The sequence below is a fragment of the Triplophysa dalaica genome, chromosome 6 (assembly GCF_015846415.1).
Source record: "Triplophysa dalaica isolate WHDGS20190420 chromosome 6, ASM1584641v1, whole genome shotgun sequence".
In the NCBI taxonomy this organism is placed as follows: Eukaryota; Metazoa; Chordata; class Actinopteri; order Cypriniformes; family Nemacheilidae; genus Triplophysa; species Triplophysa dalaica.
The window spans coordinates 723,931-742,728 of record NC_079547.1 but is presented as its reverse complement, the minus strand read 5'-3'; the positions used below and the strand labels follow the sequence as shown (position 1 = coordinate 742,728).

At 41.0% G+C, this 18,798-nt stretch overlaps 2 protein-coding genes across 3 annotated transcripts in view; one reads left to right on the top strand and one right to left on the bottom strand.

Moving 5' to 3' along the window:
• Positions 1 to 70: 70 nt before the first annotated feature.
• Positions 71 to 10,256, bottom strand: marchf7 (membrane-associated ring finger (C3HC4) 7). Of its 2 annotated transcripts, XM_056750015.1 has the most exons (11): positions 10,190 to 10,256; positions 7,137 to 7,333; positions 4,871 to 5,014; positions 4,513 to 4,675; positions 3,722 to 3,889; positions 2,491 to 3,553; positions 2,247 to 2,416; positions 1,933 to 2,036; positions 1,637 to 1,738; positions 1,461 to 1,509; positions 71 to 632 (listed from the first exon to the last, which is right to left on the bottom strand). In XM_056750015.1, exons 2-11 carry the CDS (start codon positions 7,317 to 7,319, stop codon positions 532 to 534), a joined length of 2,247 nt encoding a protein of 748 aa, XP_056605993.1. In that variant the 5' UTR covers positions 7,320 to 7,333; positions 10,190 to 10,256; the 3' UTR covers positions 71 to 531. The 2 variants fall into 2 exon arrangements, with proteins under 2 accessions (XP_056605993.1, XP_056605992.1); XM_056750014.1 differs by lacking the exon at positions 1,461 to 1,509.
• A 166-nt stretch (positions 10,257 to 10,422) lies between these two features.
• The window catches only part of baz2ba (bromodomain adjacent to zinc finger domain, 2Ba), a 75,737-nt gene continuing 67,361 nt past the window's right edge, over positions 10,423 to 18,798 (top strand). Inside the window, exon 1 of the mRNA XM_056749663.1 lies at positions 10,423 to 10,524. The gene's annotated coding sequence lies outside the window, so the exon portion shown is untranslated. The remainder of the gene's footprint in view (positions 10,525 to 18,798) is intronic.

The window sequence follows — 18,798 nt, the reverse complement described above, 5'->3', positions numbered from 1 at the left end:
AGGCTTCAAAGAAAAGTCATCCACTCACCCTTCTGCTGACAAAAAAAAAATCCAACTCAAACACATGAAATCACATAAAAACAAAACCAAGGTTTTAATTACTTTTTTTATACATCTATTTTTTTCATTTTATTGAAACCAAACATTTCATAATCACGCAGCCCTATAAATGAGCAGATGAGCTTTCCACCAACACACCAGTGTAAGAACACAAATCTCCCATAATCCTCTGCATCTGTTGTCATGTAAAGCACTCGTGGTGGTCGACAGTTAGTCGGACTGTTTTGTTTAACTGATTAAAGCTATCGAGCGCTCACCGGCCTCAGACACAGAACAGAAAATCTAATTAAAACGGGATCCAAACAGCTCCCATCAACACATTTATCTGCATATTATGAAAGCCTTGTGATAGGCTGAGACAGTAGTTACCCTGCCTATCAGATGATGGCAAAGTCAGGAGGACACAAGTGGAGAAAGGGAAGTGGGAGGAGACAACCTGCTAAACCACACCCCTTCCCCCCTACCACCCGATTAAACCTCCTCCTCTTCATCGTCCTCATCCTCCAGGTCACAGAAGTCGATGGATGGTCTGCTGTCCTCTGCCTCATCTTCATCAGATTCTGTAAATGAACCTGTGAGCATGAGAAACACCCACAATTCAACAGTCAAATAAAACAAGAACGGCAACAAATAATCAATAAAACATGAAGAGTCAGCAGACGACTGCATTATTGAAGCGGCGGAACCACACAAATTCTCCAAAGAAGAGTGTTTTAATATTAAAGTAAAACAATTTTTAAATGATTAAATGCTTTGCTGCTCCACTTTTTTGCAGAATTCTACTTAACACTAAATCTACATGACAAAACTCTTCATTTAATTTGATGCAATGTTGCTTTCATCTTCAAATGAGACTTTTACCTTCACGGAGCGTGTCAATCCAATAGAGAAAAGCATCTTAATTGTAGATTTAAAAAAACATAATTGGACACGAAACGTTAAAAACAAGAACATTAACATGATCATCAAGGAAAGACTGATCCATAAAGGAAAAATAAAGATTATAGGAAGCCGTTTTGATCCTTTGCCTTTTAAAATATTGCAAGCTTTTTTTGCTCACATTATTTTTGTGGATTTATCTGAAGCGCTGAGACTATCTTTCCTAAATGACGCAGTGGCACTCCTAATAATAAGCAATAATGTAACATGTACACCTGTTGTTTTGTTTGCAAAATAAAGTTTGTCAACACTATGATTGAAACCAAATCAGACCTTATATTAATATACACCTATAGTATTTAGTAAATGCACAGAAAATATCCCCACCAAGACAAGTCATGCACAGACAGTGTTTTATCTGCACTTACCTATACATGTCAAGAACAAGCTGACATTACAAACTGACAAGATTTACAAAAGGTTTAGTACAACAATAAATGCAGAAGTGATTGAAGACGTACTTTCAAGATCATCCATGTGTTCGTGCAGAGTTCTCGCCAAGTTGAAAAACTGAGCGAGAGAGAGGAAGACGTTCAGGTTTATAGCGTACACTTTCAGAACGCCACGTGTGATGATCACGCACATCAGCCAATGAAGTACAGAATACATGAGTGAAAGAGAAACGAGAAGCACTTACCCCAGCATCATTCACTGCTCCCAGAACATCAGAGAATCTCTGTTCACACAGATGAAGAAGAACCACCAGATAAAGACCACAACTGATGAACTCGTACTCAGACTGAGAAAACAATGAAAAACAAATAGCAAGATTACATCACAAAACCACTCACATTACTGTACGATTTAAACGACTGTGAAAGACAATCGGTCTAAACACAACTCCATGTTACTATTCCAAATCAAACAATTCGTTCCGAGTCAAATCATTACACACATGCAAGTTTGTGTTTTATTGGTCTTTGGTCCGCTCACCCTCTCGTGAGATCTGTAGAGTTCATTAATATCAAAGTTCTCGATGTTCAGATGCAGCTTTTCCTTGCACAGTTCACAGGTAGCGATGGCCTCCAGGTTTGAGCCTGTGTGACAGACAGACAGACAAAAACTGTGTGTATATCAAAACAAGATGTGTTTCATTACTGCTAGATTGAAATATATTGAGGATTATGGTTTATGAAAGCACCATCTGAAATACCACCAGACACTTTTTCCAATACTGCTGAAAATGTGGGCAATAAAAAGGGCATTAGATTAAAACAAAATAAACCTTGACATAGAAAGGATCGTACCCGAGCTGATTTTGGAGCGCAGCCATTTCTTAATACAGTCCTGATGCACAAACTGCAGACTGCCGGTGCATTTACAGGGTTCAATCAGAGGGTTTGAACTCGACTGCTCGCCCATCTGACAGATCCTGCACAGATCTCCCTCCTCCTCATCTGAATCCTCCAATAGCAGGCTACACAGCAGAAAGGGGGTGTGGTTAATCTCAGCCAATGAAGTGTTGAATGTCTCCTCACAAAACACACTCACCTCTCTTGAATCTTCCGCAGTCTCTCTGGGTCTCTGGATGGGACGGGCTTCTCCTTCACCTGCTCATTACTTTGACTCCGCCCCTCGGCTGACACACCAATGATTACATTCTCAGGCATCTGGAAGAGTGGGCTGGACATCCCCCTGACAAAGCCGTGGCTCCGCCCAGTCAGACGGGCGGAGTCCTGCAGCAGTGATGCAGAGTGACCCGAGGCTCCGGAAGAGGGTGCCGCCGTGGCGCCCTCCGATGGCGATTCTTCATCATCGTCCTCATGACCAACGCCCCGGTCGGGAGATTTACGCCCGTCTCCGGCACTAACAGAGAACTGGGGTGAGCGGCGAGGCTCCATGCGGGCGCTTTCATCGCGGCCTTCTCTTCTGCGGCGAGAGAACAGAGGGGTGCAACGGTTCCAGTTGAGCCAAGCCAAACCCCCTGAAGCCCTGAGAGATTCCGGTTCCTGTTCCACCGCCGCGCTCTCTTGAACGGGAGCGAGGGACGGACCGCGTCTGCGCAGAAACGAAAACCCCTGACCCGGGTCAGAGCTCCCCAGCTCTGCCTCCGAATTCTCTCGACTGACAGGAGGAGGGGCTTCACAGGGTGGGGCTTCCTCTGGGCCGGAGTCGTACGACCTCGAATCAGAGACAGAGCTGGAGCTTGACTCCTGACTCGAGCGGCGAGAGAAGAGCCGGGACAGCAGACGTCTGGTCGTCCGCCTGCCATCGGAGTCACCACTGCTCTGAGTGGAGAGTGGAGCGGGGGCGGGGCTAGAGGGGGGTGGGCTGGAGCGTCGCGCAGTAAGGGGCGTGTAGGGGGTGGAGCTCCAGGATGAGATGTGGGAGGGTTCAGAGACAGAGCTAGAGGTTAAGCTGGTGCGTTTTGGATCTCGAGTGTAAAGACTCGGCTGATAGTCAGAGGTCAGAGAGTGAGAGCTGCGCTCCAGAGGGGAGGGGAGGTACTTGTCTGAAATACGCCGGTTAGATCCACTGTCCCTGTAGGAGGAGTACTGGCTCTCTTTGGGTCTAGCACCTTGTGCATAGGTGGAAGTAACTCTGTCTGAGCGATCTGAAACACAAACGTACATGTGTAAGTGCTCTGGAATACTTGATTCTGATTGGTCAGTTGTGGAAATCGAATGATTCTGAATGTTCAAAGAACACAATTCAAGCATAGCTGTGGTTCTGTATTTATTCGGCACGCAGAGATGAATATCACAGAAGATGTCGATCATACACAGTGATGAAGTCAGCCCACTGGTCCGATAACTGGAGCTCGATCCTGAATCCACTCTTTTCTCCAGATCCCTGCGGGACCACAGACTCTCTGATGGACTGGACGAGGAGGAGGATGAAGAAGATGACGATCGAGATAAAGGACCAATGCTTGACTTCCATGATGAATCTAAAAGCAAAAATAATGTGGTAATCCATCTCATGTGTGACCCTGGACAACAAAACCAGTCTTATGGGTTCATTTATAAACATCTGAAAGTTGAATACAGAATCTTTCTATTGATGTACGAGTTGTTAGAATAGAACAATATCTGGCTGAGATAGAACCCTTTAAAAATCAGGAATCTTAAGAAAAAAAATGCCTTTGAAGTTGTTAATCAGAGGCGCTGTACCAGGTGTCATCCACTCACAAAAAATAAAGTTTTTATCTATTTAAGGTTGGAAATTTAAAAAATATTTTCATGGAACATGATCTTTCCTTAATATCCTAAAGATTTTTGGCATAAAAGAAAATCGATCAAAAATGTCCCCGTGCTACTTAAGGTTTTGTCATCCAGGGTCACATTTATTAGAGACATATTCGATGTATGAGACACACTCAACATCTTTCATATTTAACAGAATATCAAACCAAGTATTCCACATGACAAGCTAGCCATTTATAAAAGGTTTTTAGCCCAAAACTGTTCATGAAGTGTTCCAAACTAGAAGTTTTGGGGCCGATGAGGATTCAACCGTGTCATGCGTGTACAAACCACGTGTGTTTTGAATGAACATCAGCGGAGCACTCACCTATAGTGGAGTATGAGCTGGCAGGTGTAGATGTTGATGTTGATCTGCTGCTCAGCTGATATGATGGTCTGTTGGTGTAGGACAGTTTGGCTCTCTTAGATTCGGTGTCTTGAGATGTGCCGAGAAGTCCACAGTAGGTTCCTATTCTCCGTTCAGAGTCAGTCTGAAATAAACAAACACACACAAAGTCAGACGTCTGGATGGTTTACAAAGCCTGCGGTACACTGTGACAGAATCAAAAACAGTCTGGAGATGCGTCACACAAAATGATCGACGATAAGCATATATTTCAACTGATTTCATTTGATGACGGAAAACTTGCTTCATTATAGAATGAAGATGAAAGCAAAGTATTTACAAGTCTAACTCTGTCCCCACTGGAGGATTGTGTCCATGATCGATCACAGGAAGACACAGAGGAGGTCGATGAGAGAGGTGTGGAGAGTTTCCAGCTGCTTTCAGACGAGCGGTATCCTCTCGGTGAGCCAATCAGACGAGAGCTCTGAAACGTCAGAAATGACATCACACATTAGGACACACAAACACAAGTCATGTTAAAACTGAAGGGTTGGGTTTGGGTTCCACTGAAGAAAGAGTCACGTTCAGATTTACACACTGTATGAGGAGAAATAAATGATGACAAATGTAGATCTTTGAGCGATTCCTAAATTTACATGGATTGTGTCATCTGGAGTTATTCTTGGTGTGTCCTTATAACATCAACACAAAAGCCACTGCAGTAGGTCTTGTCTGTGTTCTTTGGAGTGTTATCCCCTTCGGCAAACTATTTATGGGCTTCTGGACGGGACCTTAATGGTCACTTCATATACAACATCCACTGAAGTACAGAAATAGACGAGCTCTTGAAAACACTCCTGAGAGTGACAAAGAACTCTAGAAGCTTCTGTAAGTTTCTCTAGAGCGTCACCAGGCCAAAGAATCTCACAGGACCTATAAAAAGACCAGTGAACTGGTCCAGTGTAACATGAAGACCGCAGAACACCACACACCGCCAGCAGACGTTCTAGAACATTCACAGAAAAACCAAACTTCCAACAATAACAAAACCTTAGAAACACGCTCAATAAGAGGAGAAACTGAGGGGAAAAACAAACAAACAAAAAAAACACATCTGTTCTGTATGACAATAATTGTAACAATGATGATAAATCTCTCTTTTTGTTAGACATTTAATGAAATATATTATTGACCATTTGTTTTCATAATACCATATGGACACATAGTACGGTTTCTCTGTCAACTTCTCCCAGTTGATTTCTGGATCCTTTTTGGTTTTATAACTTCAGTTCAAGTTCAGAATTGACCTTTTGCAAAGCCCGCCCCCTTTTGCCATGTCTGACGTGTGTCAAAGCACTCCCACTGCACTGAACAATATTATCGTCAAGTAATCATTCCTGGAAAAAATACATGTACGTTCAGCCAAAAGCAATGTGAAGGTCTGCAATTTACATTCGAAGTATATATTCAGGATGTGAAAGTGATTTGGAATGAATCACATCATTAAAAAACTAAATCAGTGTGTATTTATAATGTCACATTCGGGCTGCGTTAGTTAAAGGGATAGTTCAACCAAAAATGAAATTGTCATCATTTACTCACCTCGAGTTGTTCCAAATCTGTATAAATGTCTTTGTTCTGATGAACAGAGAAAGATATTTGGAAGAATGCTTATAACCGGACAGATTTTGACTCCCATAGTAGGAAAAAAACAATTGTAGACAAAAGTTCAACAGAACAAAAAAATTATAAATAGATTTCCCTATTATGGGAGTCAATGGGTGTTAAGATCTGTCTGGTTATAATCATTCTTCAAAATATCTTTCTCTGTGTTCATCAGAACAAAGACATTTATACAGCGAGTAAATGATGACAGATTTTTCATTTCTGGGTGAAGTATCCCTTTAACTACAGTAACAGTAGCCTATAGTGTTCTTGCTGTAATGCCAAAACATGTGTTCAGCACCATAAACGTATAGGCAACGAATGAAAGTCTCAATAACATTCTGGCAGTGTTGATGAGATGCAGTCTATGAGGAAACACTCCAGACAAGTCTTCTTGTTTTAAGATGTTTTTATTGTTGTACATTATAACAACCAAAATTCAACCGAAACGGTGATTATCTGGGATCGTGTTGGCACAGTGTGATGGAAAGCAACAATCGCGATCAAACTCTGTGGTTTGATTGTCGGAGAAATGGCAAATAGCAACGGGGGGGCGCATAATATTTGTGTTATGATTGGTCAGGTCGCCTGTCAATCAAACCGCCAGGCAAAGGGTCAATTTTTCATATGGATTCAAACCTGCTTCACAGAAAATCCATTTTTACAACCAGAAGAGCAGTAATAGAAGCAACAATAACACGTGATCAAAATATTTACAATATGGGTCAAAATTCGCCGAATTTTATAAAGTAGGAGGAAATGCTGAGGGCAAAAATGTTACGCAACTCTCTAGTGGAATCAACATAACTTCAGGGTAAACAAACAAACAGGAACAAAAAACATTCAAAGGTTTGAATGACAGCAGTTATTTTCCACTGAAAGAACGGATTGAGAAATAAAAGCTGCAAAAGTGTACGTGAAGAGACACAAGTGTATAATACCTGATAGTCGGAGTCGAGTTTAACAGAAGTGTCTCTACTGAAGCGATCTCTACTCAACACACTGCTCCTGCCGTACAGTCGACTCGGACCAAGAGCTGAAGATGAGCTGGACAGAGACGAGGGAGACGACAGCGTGGACGAACTGGACACACTGAACGGAAAACGGCGAGACTTGGAATCCATCTCTGATCTGCAACCTTAAAGACATAACAGCAAGAAAAAACCATGATCAACCCTGAGGGGTTTCTTTAGTCCTCCAAAACCTGTCAGATATGACAAGTTAACCTGACCGATGGTTTACAAACATTAAAAGTGACATGACATCAGAAAAAACGTGAACCTTAAGAGTGTTTTCAGCGTGACCATGAGAAGAGAAGATAAAATTCAGTCATTTATTCTCCGTCATGTGAAACACAAAAGAAGATATTTTGAGAAATGTCTCTGTGGTTTTGTGTTCATACAATGAAGTCAATGGAGTTCAGTGTTGTTTGATTAAAAACATTCTTATAAATATCTTTATCATACAGGTTTGAAATGACGTGAAGGTGAATAAATGCTAAAAACTCTCCCTTTGGGAGGAACTGTCCCTTTAAGAAGGTGGGCTAGAGATCAGTCACATTATCATTGATGGCAGATTGAAATATTTACATGTCAGCAGAATATTCTGAATAAAGACGAATACATACTTTTTTGTTTTTGTCTTTGGAAAAGACTGATAAATCAACACATAACACCATGTCTACACCGGGCGCGATAAAAGACTAAATGATCCCTGAAACCCAGTGTTGAAGTTGCTGTTTTATGGTGTACCAGAACACAAAGTATTATTGACAAGCAAAGTAAATATCTTATCTCTTTTGCAACATTATTAGCGAGGAGAGGAATATGAATTGAGTGGAAGTCAGTAAACCCACCTTAAGCTTCAGAGTGGATGTGTGATCTGATTTTATATTTGAAATAGAGAAATTTAAGTATTTAATGAAGGGTTCTCCAAAACAATCTATGAGACGTGGCAACCTATGAACACATTTTTATAACACGAGGAAATGATATATAAATATATTTGTGGAAACTGGTTTAAACATGATCACCATTGCTGTGTGTTTCTACAATGTAAAGAACATTATGAATATGTCACAGAGTTCCTATATGATATTGTATTAGTAAATGTGTATAATATCGTGTTACAAGATGAATATTATCAATTATAATTTTAACTCCATTTGATTTATTATTGGCTTTGTTATTACTTCGTATTGTCTGTACTTAATTATATTTAATGTTTCTTTATCATTTTGATTATGTTGGTGGTGGAGGTTATAATATGGGAAAAGGTTTAACTAAAGTGTATCAAATGCTTTGTTAAAGATTGAAAAAAAGTTCATAAATAAAATGTTTTAGATAAGACTAAAAAAGAAAAATGAATTCAAAAATTGTATTATAATTATTTATTTTGTCCACACTGATTGAATGTGACATGACAAACCCAATAAGAACAAGCGGCTGTCGTGTCACGTCGCACCCGGTGTAAACGCAGTGTTAGTTCTCATTCAGAGCTTTAAACCGTCAGAAAACTGACAGCCCTAAAGTAGGTCATGAGACTCAAATTCACTCGAGTTTCTAGATGAATAGACAGACATACAGAAATAACAAACATACAGATTAGAGTCTTAACCCATTAAGTGTTTACAAAAACACATTTAACAGATATTCTTTACATTTCATGAAGTAAATGTGATTAATTAAATTACCAGACGCTTACATCGCTGAATATAACCAAAATCTGATCACATGACATTATAATCATAACATCAGAAATGATTCTTGTATGTAAACTACATGTAAAGGTATTAAAATGACACCATGAGAAGACAGCATGTCCTATTCGCGCTCTGTTATGTCCCATCATGCACTCTTTCCCCTCTGTAACCCCCCCATACATACTGCAGTCATCTATAAATACATCTCTCTCTCTCTCTCTCTCTCTCTCCTGTACAACATCAAAATAGCAACATCCTGTAATAAAGACCCACTGCTGTACACTGAACTTTTTCCAACACGCGTCTGCAAAGGCAGAACACAGCTAAACTTAACATCAAGTCATGGCAGTCAGGTGTAATGTGAAGAACTACAGCGGGATGAAATAAACTCACATTTACATAAAGAGGAATATCCTGGGGCTGATATTGGCCATTTGGATAAATGTCATTACACCTAGATCAAACAAACACACTTCTCCCACAATTATTAAAAACCACCCAAATGTGATTCATTTATGCTCATGGACTACGTTTTGAGATATTGTGAAGGAAGTTTATCATCAAACAACTCTGAAGCTCATAGACTTTCATGGTATGGACACAAACCGGAGACATTTCTCAAAATTTCTTCTTTGGTGTTCCACTGAAGAGAGTCGCCAGTCTTAAGTTTACACATGTTTGACATCCATAAATGACTGTTGTTTTAATAAAAGGAGAGCTCAATAAACACGAGGGTGTGTTTGTCAAGCAGACATGAGAAAACAAGCACACGAAACCCTGTGAACTTGTTTGCTTATTATGCAACTAGTGCAAAAACATTTGAACATTTAAACAAACTTCATTTCTACACGCAATGTGCTCTTTTTACACACACAACACCGATGTTTAGTCTATAACATCAGTCTGTAACACAACACTAAAAAAATCTTGCGTGTCAACTTATTGCACACTGACAATCTGTAACACATTCGGGTTGATTTGAAGCCTGTTTTGACTTGAAAGCTCAAGTTCCGTGAACTCGAATAACGTGTATAAACGTTTGCTCGAATACAGAAGACAGAACGCATCGCACGCGCACCGATCCGTTAAACCGGAGGCGTTTAACCGCAGCTCGCATTAATAAAGCGCCAGATGTTCAGGCCTTGTTTGTGTTAGTCAGTCCACATCGCAACTAAAACAAGAATTAATCGATTTCATTTCGCAGTCGAATAGTAATCGTTTATATTATGGTTTTAACGAACGCTGCGTGTTGAAGTCTCGTCGTGTTTAAGAGTGTTCCGTATGTGAACTCACCTCTGATCTTCCGTCTCTCCGCTTCTAATGATAATGGCGTCCGTGTGTTGATATAGGAAGCGTCACGTGATTTAAACCGAACACCGACAGGAAACGCGCATCTGTTTTAACTGAAAGTGATTGACAGGCGGTCCAGCCAGTTAATGATCGAGTTTTGAAATATCGCCCGCCTTTTTGCTTAATATGAGTCAATCCCGCCGCCATATTGGGAAGGTCAACACTTACTGTTCTATGAATGTAAAGAAGTGAACGGGAAACTGCGGTTTTTCTGAAAAAAAAGACATAACGGTTACATACGATTCAACGGCCAGTGCGACGTGCTATGTATATCTATGGTAAGACAAATAATTTCAACTTTCAAGATCTTTATTGTCACATGTACTATACAACAAACTTCTCATTTCCTGTCAGGACATCTAGGGCCTGATTCCACAGACAAGGTTTAGCCCAAACCAGGACTGTCTTAGTTCATTTAGGCTATTTAAATCACTTTTATTTTAATGTCGTAGAAATAAACATTACAGATCTGCATCCTGAAAAAAAACAATGTCACTGACATATTTTAAGATATGTCAGTTTCATTGTTTTGTTTCAAAAGGCACATCAGAAAAGTTCTTTTCACGTAAGACTGCTCAAAATTCATTTAAATCTGGGATTAGTTTTAATCCTTGTCTGTGAAACGGGGGCCTAGGGTATGAATACACGATACGCAACAAGCGAGGAGTAATAACAGTAACAATGAATGCACAATAACTAAAATACCCAAAATACTAAGAAACAATACAAAGGATAGGAAGACGCAATAAGAACCATAAAATAAAAAATAATTTTATTGTATAAAAATAAGGATGTAGTGGAGGAATGTTAAAATTACAAATACTGTAAAATGTACGAGGTGTTTGATAATTAATCATTTGTACACCTTTGGTAAAACTGTCAATTTGATGGTTGCCATTATAGTTTATGAACCATCAGGTATTCACTTTTATAAACTAAAATCTGTACAAAATTCCTTCTATCCCAGTAGAGGGGTGTTCTAGTGTCTCCATTCCACTAAGTAATGCAAATACATTGAAACCATTTAATCCAATAAATTGTTTCTACAGATTTCTTGAGATTCAATACTTTACTCGTGACATAAATATATTTATATTAAGTTACATATTAAGTAAATATACTATGTGTTGCGGAGCTTGAATGAAAAAGCAAGGCAAGGTAATGTGCATGTGTAAAGTAGTGTTTTGCCATTCTGTGAACTTCACATCATAATCATAATTTGTGTATATTTCAGTATTTTATTCTTCTGCAGTCATTTGTGTGCTTGTCCAGCAGATGGCTGTATGATGCATGATTTGATGGTTCTGTAATGATGATGGCAGCGCTGTTTGTCTTGTGTTTGCTCGAAGCCACATGGCATTCATCCTGTCACTGTGTTAATTAAACCACATTAATGAGAACTGCAAACACAACTGCTGCTGTAATTCAACTTACAGTATCTATAAATCCGCACAATGAATTATGTGTATTAATATGATTCAACAAGAACAACATTCATCATTATACACGCAATCTCAGAAGCACATTATGTTTTAATTGGTTCATTGATCACAGCCTTAAACCAGCTACTGAACTATTATTACTAACCGCTTTACATTTTATACACTAGTCCTACGCAACGTGCTTCTTTATACAGTCCAAGTTTTGAGTGTTTAAATGAGCGTTTAATGTTATGTTCTAAATCCTCAAAGTAAACTCAAAATGTTGCATTTTATCCAGAAGGACTGAGTTGCCTTAAGGCTTTAGGAGATTTCATTATACGGTTTGAAACTCTAAGAGGTCTGAGAGGTAGAGCTCTCATTCACTCTAATCCTTACATGGTGACAAAGAGCCTGTGATGAAGAGGTCACCATCAGAACAAAGACAGAACAGAAGCACAACCCCCACCAGCGTTTGTCCTGTCCGTCTGCTGTCATGTTCTGCCTCCCACCAACCCATGACTGGATCAAGAAAGACCTGCGATGTTTATGCGTCTTAAAGAGGAAGGAAAAAAGCCCTAAACACTTAAAATACATGTCTACTTCAAAGGGCACTTGCTTCTTCTCTATGATGTGATGGTGTGTGATCGAAGCTTTCAGCGTCCACAGAGCTGAAAACCAAAAGAAGTCTGATTCAGAGCACGTCATGAAGTAAAACGGGCACGGCGGGCGAGGTGATCGGGGCAGGAGTCAGGAGTCAGGAGCTTTAGACAAGCGAGCTGAAAGAATGTCTGGCCTCTTTCTCCACAGATGTGTAATCACAAAGGAATGCCTGCAGACCGCTCGGCTTTTCCAGCGTTCTTCGTTCACTTGTTCACCAGAGCTTTCCCACGCCTTCCTCCGGCTCTCAAGCCTCCTGCTTTTTCTTTCCTGGCCGAGGTTCACGGCACATGAACGCACCTCGGAGGGTCACGCTTTCACAAAGAACACAATGCCACTTCAGTCCGCCACGCAGTGCACCGGCCCTAAAAATAGAGTGGCTGGTGAGAACATGTTTCTCTGACCTCCCGTCCACGTGACGTGTCATTCCTCACACGCACTCTTGTGAAGAAGCTCTCCGCAGAGCATCTGCTCCACGAGAAACGTCCGTGGATGCCAAATTAGTGCCAGCTTTCAGACACTTGTGTTTGCTCTCTGTGATTGTGACTGATTGTCGACAAGTGCCGCAATTCAAACAAGCAAAAACACATGCTTTGGTTTACTTTTTCGTTTCGAACATCACACGCTAATCCACAAATCACTGCGCCGGTGCATCGCTGCACACCAGAGCTGCGTGACGCAAACAATTTTCACTTGATTCATTACTGTGCAAACACCGTTTGCTCAGGAGACTTCTCTCTTGCGTCTCATTTAAGTATCAAAACGAATGTCGAGGTGAAATCATCTGGATTAGAGTAAATTCCATGAGAAATGTGTCGTTGAGTTCAAATCGTCAATCGTATTGACAAATCTGAGCTCACTTGTTGACATCTCTTCTCAAACTCTGATGACGGACACATTTGTCGTGACTCTGAGATGCAATTTCCATTTGATCTCCATTGAATTTCACTGATTTAGTTCAAAGATCTCATCTGTGGTTCTTCTTTGTTGTCATCGAGCCTTTGTTTTTGGTCCTGGAGTCTCTGGGAAAGCGCTGAGCTGGTAGATCTGATGGGAACAGTATGTGTTAGTTGTTTATTATATTCCAGTCCTCCAGGTGTACAGAGACTGCTGTGATTATCCGTGCTCCACCCAAAACCACCCCGCTGCGTGGAGACGGATGGCTCACGGGGGATAAAGACACACTTGAACACACACTGACGCTCGCACATGAGCATGTTGGCGTGGTGTTGAGACACAGCCATTATCACAGTGTTGCTGATGGCCTAGTTTTGATCACATGACGAGGAGGATCTTCAGAACGCTGCTCGGAGCACAAGCTTCACTGAGCTGAGGAATGAAAGCAGACGTTGTTGTTGCGTTTGATGCGGACTGACAGTTGGCGTGATCATTTCAATAGGTTTTCTGAGAAAGGGAAAGCGAGAAGAGCAGGTTGGTCATGACGTAAAAAATATATATATTACTATAAAAAACGTTATAACTTAAATTATACTTGCCTGTTATAAATATATTCACAAAAATCTGTAGGCTGAGTATTTATAACCAGGGTTGGGTAAGGTAATAAAAAGTGTAAAGTATGGTATTATCCTTATTTTTACTGTTATTTAATTACAGTTACTTCGGATGTAATTGAACTAAATACTGTGTGATGTATTCAATAGTGGAATTGACATTAAAATTCAAAGTCTAACTTTATAATGCATGCATTAATGAGTCCTTCTCTTTGGTCCATTAGTAATACTACTTTATACAGTTTTATATGATTTATTTGGAAGAATTTAAAGAGCATTTATATGTCTATCTTTGATTCACATAACGTATCAAGGTTGATATAGGATATTGAATGTAATTAGTAATGAAATACTTTCTGGAGAGAGTAATTTGTAGAGCAATCTAATGACACTATTGAATATGTAATTAGTAACTAGTAATTCATTACTTTTCCACAGTAACTTGCCAAACACTGTTTTTTACCCACATTAACCTTTGGCTTTCCAGAGATATTTTTCTATCCACATATTGGAGGCATTTTTAAAACTTTTAATTGCACTAAGCCCCTCTGAATATCTGCCCCTGCTATGGTGAAAAAGTCATAAACTAAGCAGGAGGAAGAACATCTGCTTTGCATTTTGATGTCTATCTATGAAGGAGCGTAACCAAAGCCAAGCTATCATTTTTCAGGCCGGTGAATGTCCTCCTGCAGTTAGACTGGGTTTACCTTCGCTCTGATCTATAATTATACTGTTCCTATTTCAATTCACATTCTCAATTGATTCAATAACATCCCTGCTTTTCTTTGGCCTTGGCACTGATGCTCGTGGCCATAAATAGCTTGTATATGATGTTCGGTAAGAGAGCATACACATGTGTGATAACTTTGCACACTAGCGCCGTTCCATCTGAGCAGAACGTGATTGAGAACGACACGTCAAGGCCAGAGACAATCATTTACACAAACACACACTCCTTTAATTTCACTAATAATTCTTACCGCCTTTGTTTTAAAGGGAATTTATGTTAAATATTTCCATTAGCGTCTTGCACGGTTAGCAGTAGGATTATTTAAACAGTCATTATAAAGGGTTATTAAATAATATTATCTTTACAAATGCAAGCAGGCGCAGCGGCTGAGTCTCAGGGAATTGATCTGCTCGGTGTTTTTCCATGAAAATGTACCGCCATCTCTCTTCCTTTTTTTTCAGAGGATGGATGTTGCAGGGCTGCCTGACAGATTCTATTTTACTGATCTTGGTGAACGCTCAATCTACTCCCCCCCTTTATATTAATCCTCCTAATGTTTTCTCTCTTCCTCCGGCGGCTGATGCACTCTTTGATATATCATTGCTGAAGGGAGCGAGGGAAAATGTCAATTACAGCTGTTAAACGTGAACATTTGACTACTGTACACCGCTGTAGTTTTATAAGGACTTGAAGAGAGGACGGATCGCTCAGGTCGGGTTAACTCGGCTGACACTCTGGTCAAATCTACAAATGTATTTTGATCCAATTGCAAAACGAGGTACTTTATCCGTCCAGTGCGGCGTCTCGCCGGTCCCCTGACTCCGAAGCGTTAGCGATGATCGCATCTGTGTGAGGAGATGCTCCATTTTAAAGCCGTGACTGGATTTCTTTTTTTCTCCTCACATTAATGACCTCTTCCTGGAAATGAGTGTGTGCGGAAGAGAGAGAGAGAGAGGAGAGGGCTGATGTCAGTGGTCTGTCACACCTCATGTGGTTATCCCCGTGGGTCTGCCACTCCATCATTTCCTCTCTGTTTACCTCACCGTCGCCATATTAACAAGACTTTCTCCGCATTCGGGGATGATGCACCTACAGCAAACAGAGGAAGAAAGCAGGTTGGCATTTGTTCTCGTGCCAATGCAGAATCGTAACATCCATGGGTCAAAGGTCAGCTTTGTGACCTCACACCGCCAATGACATAATGATCTGCTGAGTAACATATATGAGAAGAATCCTAAAAAAGTCAAATGACATTATTTTCTAAATGTTAACTTCACACACAGGTGTGTGTACATCATCATCTCAGTACCCAGTCTCGACTGTGAGCCATAATCAAGCCACTCGCTCGCTCATTTGCAGTCAGATATATTAAGAATTTATGGCCGTATAAATTATGTAAACATTTAAAGGTCATCTTTTATTTATGGCTACAAACAGCAGAGCAGAAAGAGGAACAAACAGTTTGAATACCGAAGAGAAACATTTCTGGGGAAGGTTTTTACAGGGAGATTATCGTTGCTCTAAAGTCAGTCGTGAGAGAAGCGCTCTTTACTCTTTTCAAATGAGCTAATAAGGCAAACCGGCGAAACTATTGTCTCTTTCGCACTGATTAGCTCTTTGCCTAGTGATTTTATGCAAGACTAAGTGAGTGCTTCGCAATTCAATTATTCCGGCAAGCCAAACCTTAAGGCCGGCAAATTGCGTAAAGACACTATTCCAGTCTCTTGGAGAGAAATTTGTGTCATTGGAAATTAAACGCTTTTGTGGCGCTGGAAGGTTAGTGTTGTTAATGGTATTAGGGAATGTGGTGTACCGAGATGATTAAAATCTGCGTTAGAGAGAAAGAGAGAGAGAGAGAGAGAGAGGAAGGGCGAGAAAGAAAAGAAAGAGAAAAAAATCAATAGCTTCAAGCACAGCGCGCTCTAGATGGACATCTCCTCTGTCTTCATGCACGCTAATAGAAAAATAACAATTAAATCCACATCGCCACATTCATTTGCTTTCCATCCGTCTCGGGGGAGATCATCTTTACCGGTTAGTCTTCACTATGTTATTATATCTTCTAATCAAGTCTCTTTAAACACACACACACTCACAACGAGCCGATAGAAGACACAAGCTGTGTTCACCCCCTCCCTCCCCCAGCGGGCTTGCATTGCACTCATTGTACTTGTGCTTATTATGTTTCAAATGACCGAGGTACGGCTGACATTCTGGATGCATGCGGAGAGGCCCAGCCTCCGTTAATGACGCGGCTCACGCTCCTAAGAGCCCGAGCTCCTCACCCATCCACCCACCCAACCCCCAACACGCAGACTCTAATGAAGAACCACCAACACAATTACAAACCCCCGTGTGCCTCGGCTGGAAGAGGGGAGGAGGTTAGACACATATTACCGTCATGTGTGCACACACACACAGACACACAATTAGGGCTTTCTCAGTGTGGCTGTAGGGTGGTCCGACGATCAGATAAACACGAGCACATGCACCGCACACGCGATCAGACACCCTGAAAGTGCACGCAATCGTCTCATCTTCCCATTTTCTGGTGTTCTCATCCCCGGCTGTCTGCCTGCTTGTCCCCTCCGTAAACATCACCCGGCTTCATCTCCACAGGTGGGGGGAACCACGAGGGTCGATGAAGAAATGCAGAAATTGGAGACCGGGTGTGCGCGACCTGTGGACGTTCTGATGCCCGGAACATGTTTAAAAACTTGACACGATCTCAGCAGTGATTCATGAGAGAGTCTGGAAATGTGACCCTGGACAACAAAACTTATGGGTCAATTTTTCGAAATTGAGAGAAGCTGAATAATTCATCTTTCTATGGATGTATGGACTGTTAGGATAGGAGAATATCTGGCGGAGATACAACAGTTTAAAACTCAGGAATCTGAGAGGGCAAAAAATATAATATTGAGAAAAGTGCCTTTGAAGTTGTGAATCAGAGGCGCTGTAGCAGGTGTCATCCATTCACAAAAATAAAGTTTTTATATATTTAAGGTAGGAAAGGTACAATATATCTTCATGGAACATGATCTTTACTAAATATCCTAATGATTTTTGGCATAAAAGAAAAATCGATCAATTTGACCTATATAATGTTTATTTAAAAAAATGTTCCCGTGCTACTTAAGACTGCTTTTGTGATCCAGTGTCACTAATGTTTCCAATTGAACGTATCAGTGTGCTTCCATCACCACAACATCAGAACTTTTAACTGCTGCTGAAGCGCACAACATTTTTTCAAACGTTATCTTGTCTCGGAGTAAAAAATGAGCGGGTTTCCCTCGCAACACAAAGCAAAGCCTCGACGCAAGCTGCAGGCGCACAATTTGAAGCGTGAAACTCCCAAGAGTTGCCCCTCACTTTTTCTCTCCCGTAGCTCTTCTCTCAGTAAGGAGCGGCAGCGTGTCCCTCCTCGCCCCCCTCGTTGTTGTTTTCTTGCTCAATGAAATAATCTCCCACCCCCGTCATCCCTCGCCCCATGCCACCCCCTCCGGCCCAGTCTAGGTCAGAGGGCCCCCCTCAGCCTGTTGCTGATTGTAAGAGCGGCAGCAGGGAGAAAGAGCACACAATTAGGCACAGATGGCCGTCTGCCTCGTGGTGCCCAGCTCGGCTCCCACTGCAAAGGGCCATTCTGCCGCCTCTCGCTTTAGCCCCCGAGTGTAATTCAAATGAGAGATCAATGAGAGTCGTTGCAAAAGTAACAGTTCCAATTATTCTGCCTTTTATTTTCAGTTCCTCCCGAGCGCGGTGGGGGCCCGTTCCTTTTTTCTCTTTTCGACATCAGTTTAAGGGATGCTTTTGGATTACGGAAATTCTGTTGTCAAAACTGCAACGTTATCACCTTGTCTCGCTCCCCCGATGGATCGAGGGGGAAATAGGGTCAGATTAGCCGGGGTAATCCATAATCCCTGAATTTAGCTATGGAGGTAACTGGAGACAAACGTAATCGAGTTTGATTGCGTATCGATGTCTTGCTGTATTCCTCTGACAGCTTGTGAACGACAAGCAGTCTTAGAAATACATTTTCATAATGATAAACGGTGTTATGTTATCGCATTTGGCAGAATTCAAAGTGATTTACAGTACAGATATACACTTCAAATCAAATCACCTTTATTGTCTTTTTATTTCAGAATCTGTGTTCTGCTAAAATGATGCTCTAACTGAGCTGATGTGCAGCCTTGATGCGATATCATTTTAATGAATACAACCAAAAAACGC